This window comes from Leptonychotes weddellii, chromosome 16, assembly GCF_054177405.1.
Source record: "Leptonychotes weddellii isolate Sample4059 chromosome 16, ASM5417740v2, whole genome shotgun sequence".
In the NCBI taxonomy this organism is placed as follows: domain Eukaryota; kingdom Metazoa; phylum Chordata; class Mammalia; order Carnivora; family Phocidae; genus Leptonychotes; species Leptonychotes weddellii.
In genome coordinates this window covers 25456678-25469482 of record NC_138384.1, presented here as the reverse complement: position 1 = coordinate 25469482, position 12805 = coordinate 25456678, and the positions used below count along the sequence as shown (strand labels likewise).

Here is a 12805-nt window from a genome sequence, read left to right as displayed (position 1 = left end):
TGTCCAGAGCCCAGCATTGTGCCAAATAACATGGAGAAGAGGAAGTGAGATGGGTGGGATGTGGTACCTGACCTCCAGGGGCTGACAGGCTGGTGGTAAAGACAGAAAATTAATAAGTCTAGCAGGAGCTGATCTCGGATTATTGTGGTTCTCAAGGTGCAAAGCACGTTTTAGTCACGACTCTATTAGTTGTAAGTGACAGAAACCCAAGTCAAATTAGCTTAGGCAAAAGTAAGAGGGAATTACTGGGCGTAGAGATAGGATTAGCTTCAGGTATGACTGGATCCAGGGGCTCAAATGATGACTCTGGGACTTGATTTGACACCCGGATGAAGATCAGTTTATAGGGTTATTGCAGTATGATGACAGAGATGCCACCAACTGTCGCAAAGGTGTCACATGCAGCCTCACTCCTGCTTTCCAAATTCTGGTGTCATGTCCTCCAGGCCTCAGACCTGTCACAAGAGTCCAGATTCCCCTGGGCTACCTCTCCAACCCCTGGCCAGGGGCGACTGGCTGGCTTAGTAAGTAGAGCATGTGACTCTCAATCTCAGGGTCGTGAGTTCAAGCCCCACGTCGGGAACGGAACCTCCTTAAAAATAAATAAATAAATAAAAATAACCCTGACTAGACACCTCTTTTCCTTGCCCCACCCTCCTTGGGCTGATATCATAGGACATGTTCTGATGCTCACTTTGTGTGTGAGATCTCTGGATCCTGTGGGAGCCTGGATATAGGGATCTAGGGCAGAAGCAGCCCTGCCTCTCAGCATCTGTCTGGTGGTCATGAATAGGGTCTCGAATGCCTCTCTGACACCAGCTGTGTGACCTCAGGTAAGTGGCTTAATCTCTTTGAGCTTCGGTTCTCTCATCTGTAAAGAAGTGATAATAGTTTTTATCTCTTAGGATTGTTTTGAAGATTAAATGAGAGAGTATATGTAAAGCACTGAAGGCAGAGTAAACCCTCCAACATCCACTGCTGTTATTTATGTTGTTCCTTGATACCAATGAAGGAAATTATGTTTGGGGGGTTTTGGCTTTAGAATGTGGATATTACTACTCATAGCTACCATTTATTATGTACTTACGATAGGATGGGCACTTTGCATTTATTACAACAGCTCCTCGCAGAGGAGAAACCCAAGACCTGAGGGCTTAAATCCTTTACCAGTGACACCCAGCTCATCAGTGATAAAGCTGGAGTTGTCCACATCTGTCTGGCTCCTGAGCCCAAGGAGTCAGCCTCCCACTGCTCTACTGTCTCTCCGGATGACATGGGGAAATAGAAAATAAAGGGGCCTTAAGTGATACTTTAAAGGATATATGACTCAAATCACTGCTGGGGTGGGGGGGGGGGTGGGCGGAGAAGATGAGGAAGGAGGCATGAAAGCAATACTAGAAGGACTGACACCAAAAACGTCAGTGTTTTTTTCCTGAGCAGTGAGATTACTAAGAGTATGTTTTGTTTTGTTTTGTTTTCGGTGTTGCTTTATATGGTCCAACTTTTCTTACTTGGTAGTAAGGCCAATATACTTACTACTTGGTAGAGGCCAGTATAAAATTCTACCCTGAAACAGGAAGCCCAATTTTAAGCTACTATAAGCCCATTTGAACAAGTAATGGAAGTAATAATCATGACTGGAGCAAGTTTTCCCCATATTGCATCATTTCTGCAAACCTCCCCTGAAGCTTCTTTATCTATGGCTACTCTGGGCACCAGGCTGAGACCTTCCAAGCAGTTTTCTACCCAGTCCAGCCTGAGGACTGAGGTGGGGTACAAGAGTGAAGTGTACTAGGGGACCCATGCTCTACTCCTGGGCTGAGACGACATTAGGCCAATTACTTAATCTCTATTGGGCTCACTTCCTCTTCTGTCAAATAGGTGTAATAAAAACCTACCCTCCCTGCCTTATTAGGTGCTGTAATGACTGATACTAATGGGTATGAAAAATTATAGTTCCGTCCCTAGTGGGGGCAAATCCTGAAGGCAGCCAAGGTCTAGAGAGTATTCCCAGGAGAGTGGTAAGGCCTTCTGGTCCAGAATGAAGAATGAGAAACACTGCACTGGCTTCTTGGGAGAGTGTATCATGGGGACTCGCAGATCCCAGCTGCCCCCCTCAGGTCACCCAGCGGGTCCCATCCTTGGAGGGGAGTCTGGTCATGGAGCCTGGGTAACAGTGGGCTTTTTTATATAGCTTTTAAGTTGTCTAAAATTTCAGTGTATGTCTTAACTTACCATGCTTTACTGTTAAGTGCTTCATGTATATGCATTTTTCAACAGTATATTTCCATTTTATCCCTCCCATCCTTTGTGCTATTGTTGCATAAGTTTTAGTTTTATATGTTATAAATATCACAATACCTTTTGTTTAGCCTTTTTTCCTCTCATTGCTTCGGTTTGGATAGTTTCCATTGCTTATTGTTCAAGGTCACTAATCTTCTATGAGTTAATCCCATACGGTGAAATTTTTATCTCAGATATTGTATTTTCATTCTGTAGGTGTTCCATTCTGTTCTTTTTTATGTCTTCCATTTCTCTACTCATTATGTCCATGTTTTTCTTTAATTCATTGAAAATATTTTAAATAGGTGTTTTTAAAGCCTTACTGTTAATTCCATCATCTCTGTCACTTCTGAGTCTGCTTCTATTGACTGATTTTTCTCCTGGTTGTGGGTCACACTTTGCTCCTTTGCATAGCTAGGAATTTTGTATTGGATGCTAAGTATTAAAAATATTATATTGTTAAGTGTCTGATTTTGTTGTCCTCATTTAAAGAGTGTTGGACTTTATTCTATCAGGCAATTAAGTTACATGTGGGTCAGCTTGATGTTTTTGAGTCTAATTTTTAAGCTTTGTCAGGGCAGGTCTAAAGTAGCTTTTACTCTAGGGCCAGTTTAGCCCTACTACTATGGCATGAGCCTTCTAGAGTCTCTGCTGAGTGTCCTCAGTGCTCCACAAGGGCTCTTCACTCTGCCTGGTCAAACTTGCACATATCCCAGCCTTGGGCGAGCTGGAAGTGTTCAGCTTATAAGCTCCATGATGCTTGCTCCTTGCTGAGCTCATGCAGTCCCACCCTATTCAGCCCAAGACTCAAGGAGATGCCTGTTCACGCGTGGGGAGCTTCCTCTCTCTCTCTCTAGTTTTCTCTCTCTGGTGCTTTGCCTCTGGAATCCCAGCTACCTCAGCCTTAACTGAACTTTGATCTTTACCTCATCAACTCAGTAAGACTGCTGTGCTCGCTTGGGCTCTCCCTCCCTGCACTGAGGGCTGGTAAATGCCTCCAGATGGAAAGCCGTGCCAATCACAGGACTCACCATATTTGTTTCCCTTGTCTCCAGGATCACAGTCTTGTACTGTGTCTGAAACTGCTTGTTTCATATATTTTCTCCAATTTTCTAGTGGAAGCTAGCAATTTCCTTTAAGATCCCTCTGGGGTAGTGCACCAATGATCCAGACTGGGTGTATCCTCCCTCCAGAAACTTGTGCAGAAATGGATTTAGGGTTAAAGAAGTCCATGAAAAGTCAGAAGGGTCATTCTGATCGCTTCTTAGAGAAACCCAGGATAAAGACTCACCACCCAGTATCAAGTCAAATTTTAAAACAAGAATTGTTAGTGTCCATCAGCTGGGGGTTGGATAAATAAAATGTGGTATATCCATACAATGGAATATAATTGGGCAATAAAAAGAAATGGAGTACTGAAAATGCTATAACACGATGACTCTTGAAAACACGATGCTAAGTGAAAGAAGCTAGTTATGAAAGACCACATATTGTATGATTCCATTTATATGATATGTCCAGAATAGGCAAATCTATAGAAATAGAATACAGATTAGTGGTTGCTTACTGAGTGTGGGGGGTGGGGGTGGGGAGTGACTACTAATAGGTAGAGGGTTTCTCTTAGGGGAGGACAAAATGTTCTAAAATTAGACTATAGTGATCACTGCCCAAGCTCGTGAATGGACTGAAAAACATTGACTTGCACACTTTAAGTGGGTGGATTGTATGGTATGTGAATTATATCTCAGTAAACTGTTTTAAAAAAAGAATTGTGAGCCATTTCCTTCTGTGCTGAAGGTAATGAAGGGATGTAAAGGTGCTGTGGTGGGTTGGAAGAGAAGCCTCAGCTCTTAGATGGATGTATGTACATACTGTAAGTAGTATTCAATCCTGAACTGAAAAAATGTGACCCGTGAGGAGTGTGCACGGTTTTCCTGGGGGAGGTGGTGGCTCTCGTTGGACGTTAGTCTTCGAACCCATTCGCTCCCTAATTACTTCAACCGGAAGAGAATTCTTGCCAAGTTTTCATTTTATCACCTCTTCCCAGCCTTCTGTCCTCTCTGGAACCTGGTCAGCAGTGAGTGTGTATTGAGTGACGACTGTCTGCAGGGAGAAGGGACTTTAGGGCACATGGAGCTTTACCCCTGACCTCAGAGGAACCTGAGAACAGGAGAGCAGAGAGTGTCGGGGAACTGTGATGTCACCTTTGTGTCCTCTGTGTTACTGTTCAGAACCACCAGAATAAGGGTGCCATGGTAGTCAAATCCCAGCTGAGGATGCAAGAGTAGGCACACTCCTTCTGTGGAGTCTACGGTTCATTTTAAATGAGGCCTCTTACCTTCAAGGAGTGTGAGTTTTTTGCGAAAGAAAAATTATTATTCATTTGCAGGCTTCTTGTGGGGGTCTTTTTTTTTTTTTAAGATCTTATTTATTTGTTTATTTGAGAGATAGAACGGGAGAAAGAGAAGAAGAGGGAGAAGCAGGCTCCCCGCGGACCCCAGGTCATGACCTGAGCCAAAGGCAAATGCTTAACTGACTGAGCCACCCAGGTGCCCCGCAGGCGTCTTCATCAATATAATTCTAAGTGGAAATTTAGGTTAAGACCCTGAGCTTTGCTTAAAAATACTAACAGCTAACATTTATTGAGTGCTTACTGTGTGCCCCTTCTGTTCGAAGCACTTTAAAGTATAATCAGCACCTTGCCGACTGATATTTCTCTCACTATATGTAAGGAATGTAAAAAGACTATGTTTCTTTTTGCCACTATTCTGTTTTTCTGCTAAATTTTCAGTAATTCGGTAGACTCTTCCTTCTGCTGAGGAATTCAGCATCCAGGTCGGACCCAGCCCTCGGCCAGCTAAACCAGGAGGTGGGCCCCAGAGGCTTCACAGGCCTGGTGCTCTTGGTGCCACGTGAGGACAGTGCACTCATCAGATGTGGTGTGTGTGCTTTTTCTCTAGGATCATCCACGAAGATGGCTTCTCTGGAGAAGACGTGAAACAGTACAAGCCTGTTGTCTACAGCAACACCATCCAGTCCCTGGCAGCTATCGTCCGGGCCATGGACACTTTGGGCATCGAATATGGTGACAAGGAGAGAAAGGTAGGCTGCTGAGCCCATGGGCACCGTAAGGAGAGGGCCTGTCCTCTTTAAAATGTCGGCTGACTTACAGGGAACAGGAGAGACCGCTGTCTGTGATAGAGAAGGCTAGTCGCCAACCTGAGCCAGCGCACCAGTCAGCCTGGCAAATTCAGTCAAACGGGCGTAGGTGATGGGCACACCTCCAAAGCAAAGTCGCCAACAAAGACAACAGCCACCAAATGTCAGGGTTTATTTTGCGTATGACAAAGGGTTGGTGATATCCTAAATTGGGACTCCAACGGCATTGTACAAGGACTTGCCCTTGGGCAATTAACTTGAACAGAAGTATTTCTCAAACCAAACGAGCACTACCTGAGCACCATCTCCCCTCCTTAGGAGAGGGTTCCTTGCCTTCTTGGGAGCGGGGTGTAGCCGTTTGATTGTGACTCTTTCCTCCTTTACACCAAGGAATATGTTGTCTGCCTCTCCCAGGTGGGTCTGAAGACCTAAGGGGCTCTCCTTCCTGCAGGAAGTTGATATCCTAGAACAGAGACTGTTTTACTTTTTTTTTTTTAAGGTTTTCTTTAAATTCCAGTGAGTTAACATACACCATTAATATTCGTTTCAGGTGTACAATTTAGTGATTCAACACTTACATACGAGGGACTGTTTTTCAGTTGGGTTCCCAGGTGTCTGATAAGTGGTGAATGGAGTAAGTGTATAAAAGCCCCTTATTTGCAAACATTTGCATTAACTGTAAGACGGAAGCATATACAGCTACGCTTGGCAAAGCTAAATAAAAGAGAGAGAGAAAGAAGGAAAAACAGACTTAGAGAATTCTATCCAGAAGTGGCTCTTTGTCCCCTGGTGGGACTGTGAATCCCAGCAACCCTTTCCCTCTGTCCTGGACGACAGAGAAGGGGAGCAGACGGGGAGGTCTTTGAGCTCCTGGGCCCCCTCATTGGAGCCTTTGGATAGAGAGAAGTCATCTCTGATTACTGTGTGATTCAGTTGTGCGTTGTATACATAACCTGTCTTTGCTAAAAAAAATCATCTCCCTCACAGAGAAAAACTATCCTTGCCTCTGGGTCTGATGAGGAACCTGTGACCGATAGCTTTAAATGTAAAATTCAATATTTTATGCCCAACATTCTAAGTTTATGGGGCAGAGTCATCCCAGCCCTGGCATGGGCTGCTTCTCCCCTGGGGGATTTGTTGAAGGGAGGTGTGTCCGAGGCCAGCCTGGGCCAGGGAAGCCAGGGCCCCATCATCCACTGCTCCTCTGGGAGGCTGAGTCCAGCAGCTGGTTCTGCAAAGGAAGCTCTTCCCACCCGGGGGACCGGCTTTGGTTTCAGTCACAGAGCCAGGGCCCGTGGGAAGAGGGGTACTGCAAGTGCTTGTCTTATTTCCATTAAGTAAAAACTGACAGCTGCTAGCGGGCCAGGCACTGTGCTGGCTGTTGGGGATCCAGGAATGAATGCAGTGGGGGTGGCGCCCCAAGAAACCAGGCATTCAGCACATACCTACTCACATCATCAGAATCAGCCAAGGTGGTTACAGGGCTCCATTCATTTAAATAATAATAATATGGTGGTAATAGGGAGGGCTGTCATTTACTGAGCTCCTCCTCCCTGCCAGGCACTGTGCTAAGCATTTTACATATGTTAACTCATTTTAATTAACTCGGGCATGAAAGCCCAGAGCAGGAAACGGGCCTGGGGCAATCTTTAGACAAGGACAGGCCACGGGCCTCTTGGCCAGAGAGAGAGCAAGGTGCCTGGATCTCTGTTCCCCAAATGACAACTACCCTACACAAGGCATATGTGTCCACAGCACGTACCCTCCACACTTACACACACGTACATAGACACATAGCCTATGAGAGCCGCCAGGCGTTTATGTGTTCACTGCCATGGCTGCCTCCCAACCATTTCCTCCCTGAAAACTTCCTGCCCTGATTAAAACCCAGAAAAGACATTATGACTTTGGAATGCTTTCTCCTTCAGTTCTGAAAGTACTCCTTCTTCCTGTGGGATTTCTTACCCCCCCACCATTTGATTATCCTGAACAGAGAGGTGATTGCTTGGGAATGGCAAGGAATACGATATATCAAGGACTGTGCTGGGGGCCCCCGGGGCCTCTGTGGCTGTTTCTCTTCTATGAGGTCCCCCCACTCAAGACCGTCATCAAGTAGGAGGCCAGGGAGGGTACCAATACAGAGGGAGACCAGGAACAGAGTGGAGATGCCCGGCAGAGTCCACTGGACATGGTAGCGTTGGAGCCCAGTCCTGTTACGGTGGGTGGCACCATGGCAGGTGCCCGACCCATCCCGGGGCAGCACAGGCTCCTCAGGCACAATCCTCCTGGCTGACAAAGGCCTCCAGGCCCTTGGGCACCTCCTCCCTCTGTTATGGCACCTGTGAGGAGCAGAAAAGTTGACCCAAGACTCAGGCCAAAGTGAGCCAGACAGCTGGGGAAGATATTTTCAGGAAGCGCGCTGTCATGGATTTGCAGTCTAGGAAGCTGAGTGCAGGGATCCCTATATTAACCTGGTTGGGGGTATAGAGGCAACTACTTCAGACTGAACGCTTCCGCCGGACCTGGAAGGGACATTTGTGATGAAACTTGACTATAAGAAGGAGCCAGCCATGGGAGCAGATGGGGGACAACGTTTCCAAATAAGCACCAGGGGCCTGAAAGAGGAGTGAGGCTGGCATGTTAGAAGAGAGAAAGCCTGAACCACACCCTGGGAGAGGGGTGGGGCCCTGGGGTACTGGATGCCTTCCAGTCAGGTCTAACTACAGCCAGCCAGATGGTGCCCAGATGCCCTGACCCCAGTGCTGGGTCTCCAATCTCTTTCTCTTTCCTCTCTCAGGACCCAGGAGGGGCCCACCTAGAGGATCTGCTATTTGGATGTTGTGAAAACTGCCCCATGCAGAGCAGATCCAGATTTGTGTTTTGGCCTTGAAAGACCTCCTTTACTCTCTTGGCTTCTCCACTTCTGCCTCCTTCCCCAATCCCTCATGAAACATCTAGAGGAAGACAACCCCACATCCAGAGTCTGCTTGGCCAGCCAGCTTTGCAATCTCCTTACAAAGAAGCATCTAGAGGCTTCCTTGCTGTACCTCATTAGAACAGGGGTCCCTGACTTCTCTTGGTAGCTGGCTCATCACCTATCCTGGCCCCCCAGTGGAAGGAAGAGTGACTGGTTTCCCCTTCAGCCTCTCTGGGCATGAGTCCAAGGCTGAAGAAGCCGCTACATGAGGGCAAGCAGCAGGGATCCCCTTATATCAGTCTGGGGTTTCCACGTCCCATGCCCCAGCCACACCAGACCACAGACCCTCTCCCCAAAGACACACACACTCCTATGCTTCCAGGCCTTGGCTCAGGCCATACCCTGTGCCACCAATGCCCTTCTCCCCTTCTCTTCCTCCTGGAATCCCTCCTGTTGAGTGAAGAAGCCCAGCTTAGCTCCCTTCTCTTCCATGAAGGCTTTCTCTTCCATCCCCTTGACAGCAAAACTCAGCTCAAGGCTTTCCCTCCATTGAGCACTTACTCATACACTGGTATGAATATTGGTCATGTTACTCTTTCCTTAGAGCAGCGACCCTTGCGCTCTAGGGTGATCAAAACCCGTTTGAGCAGCTAATGAAAGCAGAAAGCCTTCTCTCCAGAATGGTGCATACATGCACACATCTGGGAAATTTTGCATACAATTTCAGGGGGCTCTGGCACTCATAAAGCCTGGAATAAGAACTCTTTTGTGATTTCAGGTCCTTCTGCACAAGGCCTGTGTCATTCATCTTTTGGTCCCCTCCTCACCCAAACAACCTGCACAGGGCTCAGAATATAGTAGGCCTTCAAAAAAAGTCCCTTGAATGGAATGACATGTCTAACTTCCTTAGCTGTCAGAGAAAAAAGGAAAAGTATCTGTAATTCATCACTAAATGAGCAGATGTTGATTGAATACCTACTATGGCTAGGCTTTGTGCTAAGTATTCACAGGTATGTGACACAGAGCCTTTAAGGAGTTGATCTTGTTAAAACAGATGAACATATGGGAAGGGGGAAAAAAGAGACAGAGAGGGAAACAAGCCATAAGAGACTCTTAACAACAGGGAACAAACTGAGGGTTGATGGAGGGAGGTGGGTGGGGGATGGGTTAGATAGATGATGGGTATTAAGGAGGGCTCTTGTTGGGATGAGCACTGGGTGCTGTATGTCAGTGATGAATCACTAAATTCTACTCCTGAAACCAATATTACACTATATGTTAACTAACTAGAATTTGGGAAAAAAGGAGTTGATCTCCTTGGGTAGACAGGGCTCACAAGCTGAATGAGCTCAGCCCTCACAAGGTGGTCACTGACCTTGAGGCAGGGGTGTGGCTTGACAAGGGCAGATGTGGGTAAGGAAAAGGACTTGAAGCAGGAAGAACAGGAGTAAAGGCAGTGGGTTGGTAGCGACCAAAACAGATCTGAAGAACAGAGGAGGCCAGTGGCCGGAACAGAGGGTTAGGATATGGTAAGGTGTGGGCAAGTTAGAAGATGCAGTGAGGTCCAGATGGGGTGGGCCTTGGAGGGTGCACTGAGGAGGTTGGGTTTGATCCTGGTGGCAGCAGGCGGCCATTGATAGATTTTTGAGCTGGGGAGGGGTGGGATGAAAGTGAGTTTTTTAGAAGACTCTCATGATGGCCCGTGTAGGGGTGGGGGGACTAGTGGGAGGAGGACTGCAGGTGTGGAGGCAGGCTGGGGAGCTACAGTGAATGACAGGCATGCGGAGCGCGGTTCTCCATGGGGGTTGGAAAGGAAGGGTGGCAAAGTGACGTGTGGTGATGAGAGGGAGATGAGGGCCTGGGATTGATGGGCTGCTGGGGCAGAAGGGCGAGGATCAAGAGACTGGCTGACTGAGAGCAAGTGAAACCTGGGGCAGCAAGCACGAGGTGGGGCTGGACTGGGCCCAGGGTGCTGAGTCTGCTTGCAGCCTAGTGGGCTGCCTGGTGGGAGTGATCAGCAAGCAGATGGATCAGAGAACTGAGGTTTTAGGAATTAAAGGTAATGATAAGAGTGACTTCCGGTCTGTATGTTTCAGGGCCCAGTTTAAACAATTGACATTATTTACTTAATCCTAACAACCACCTGTGCAGTTGGTGCTATGGTTATCCCTTACAAGTGAAAAAAAATGAGGCCAGGAGGCTCAGTGACTTGCCCAAGGTCATGCAGGCAAAATATATACGTATATGATCTCGATAGGACTCCTATCGAAGCTGTCATCCATGTGATTCAGATCCAGAGCAGAGTCCCACTTAAATAGGCACAGCAAAATCAGGCACAACAGATCTTTAAAGGAATCTCATTCTCTATCCTAAGTCTCTCTAAAAATATGAAAAGGGACCCAAAGGACAACTCCCACTGCTTTTCTCATATATCCTTTTCTGTCGTCTTCCTCTTGTCTGCCCCACCCCTACTGTATTGTGCTGCTGTCCCCCAAATTCTGCAGACACCCCCTCTCTACCCCCAGCTTGCCAGTCTTTCCCTCCCTTGGCCTCTTTCTCCTTCTCTCTCCCCCACCTTTTCTCTCCCTCTTTCTTCCTCTCCTCTCTGCCTATAAGAGGGGTTCCCTCTCTTGCTCTCCTCTCTCCCTTTCTCCATCTGTTCCTCTCCTTCCATCTCTCCTTCCCCCTCCCACCTCCTTTCTCCCACCCTCTCCTCCCCCTCCTTCTCTTCCTCTCTCCCCCTGCTTCCCTCTGCTCTCTCCCTCCTCGAACCCCCCCCTCATTATCATGTAAATTGTCTTAACCTTTGGAGCTGAGTCTCTCCCCCTCCCGCTTCCTCGGTTCTCAGCCCAGGGCCTGCATCTGCATCACAAAAGCAGAGAAACTTGTCTGGCAGAACTGGCCCGAACTCAGACATTAGAAGAAAGAAAGGCTGGGGGAAACCGGACAATTACAGGATTAGAAGGTTCACTTGGACCCATGGGGGGATGGGGACACAACCCCGTGTTAATAGATTTTATTACGTACATATAAACATACATAACATTTATGTGCATGTCTGTGTGTACTTACGTATGGAACATACATTGTAAACGAGCGGGGCAGTAGGCAGAAGTAATGCCTTGAACTTGTAGGAGGCTTTATTCAGTTGAAAATACTCTCGTTTTCATTTGTTCACCATCTGTACTGGTGCTTATTTCTCTCATTAAAATAAATCTCTCGAGGACAGAATATAGGTCTTCAGTACAATGCCTGACACAGGAAATATACTATGTTCATAGCCCAGCTGTACCACCATCTCTATGGCCCTGGGTAAATTATTGAACCTCCTCAATGCTCAGTGTTTGTGTCTTTAAAATGGGCATAATCCCAATACCTTCTTCATTCTTCTGCTGTAAGATTAAATGAGATAATGCATGCAAAGAGCTTAGGATAGTACCTGACACAGAGTTCTCAGCACATCTTAACTCTTGTTCTTTTTGTTGTTGTTGTTTAAAATTATTGATAAGATCTTGATGAATTATCCTCACAGGGGCTTAGTGAGGAGTGGGTACAGTTTTATCTGCATTTTGCATGTTAGAAACAGAGGCACAAGGCACTTAATTGGCTGCACAGGGTCACTGACCTAAACAGGACTGAAGATTGGTTCTGGCTGGTGTGGCTGCCTGGTTCTCCTCTGTCCCCCCAAGGAGCTTCGTTAGAACTGCCCGTCCCCCCCATACACACCCCCCGAGATAATGGCAGCTCTTTGGGGAGGGAGAATCACATTTCACACTTGGTTTCCAGAATGTCATTGGATCTCCTGTGGTAAAAGAAATCTTGACATTTAAGTCACACAGTAGAGCTCAGAACCCTATCTTTTTTTTTAATCGGAAATATTGTGGCATTTCCACGGCACGTTCACCCTGTAGTTTGCATGAATTCTGAAACGGGCAGAAACAAGGATGCTGTCTGGCCTGTGTCTGCCTGAGTTCCCTGGGGCCTGGAGAAACCTCAGTGGTGGTTGTCAGATCTAATGGGGGCTGGGGGAGGCGACGGATGAAGGCCTCAGTGCACCCGTGCCCAAACCTGAGGCCAGGAAGAGGCTTCCACCGGGCAGCAGCATGGACACCTGCCACGCGCTGCACACCTGGGCTTTCCACAGCTACACCAGCCCAGGCCCGGTCCTGCTCTGACCCTTTGCCTGGCCAGATGGGTAGAGCTGAAAACTCCTCCATTCAAGACCATCTAATTCTACTGCTCCATTTTGCAGATGGGGCGAAATAGGCCCCATCTGGCCCAAACAGGAAAGGGACTTACTCAAGGGATGATGTGGCAGCCCCAGGACTAGAATGTCAGGTTTCTGGAATCACGGTTCACTTCTCTTTCCATCTGACCAGTCTGCCTCAACCTCAGATTACCCAGCCAACGTGGGGCCTCATTTTCTTTCAGCCAGTCGGTCAGTCA

At 47.4% G+C, this 12805-nt stretch overlaps 1 protein-coding gene across 2 annotated transcripts in view; it reads left to right on the top strand.

The window, feature by feature from the left end:
* The window catches only part of GNAO1 (G protein subunit alpha o1), a 171828-nt gene that overhangs the window by 81704 nt on the left and 77319 nt on the right, over positions 1–12805 (top strand). For both annotated transcript variants that reach the window (XM_081806576.1, XM_081806577.1), the window contains exon 3: positions 5244–5385. In XM_081806576.1, coding sequence (XP_081662702.1) covers positions 5244–5385 — 142 coding nt within the window. The remainder of the gene's footprint in view (positions 1–5243; positions 5386–12805) is intronic.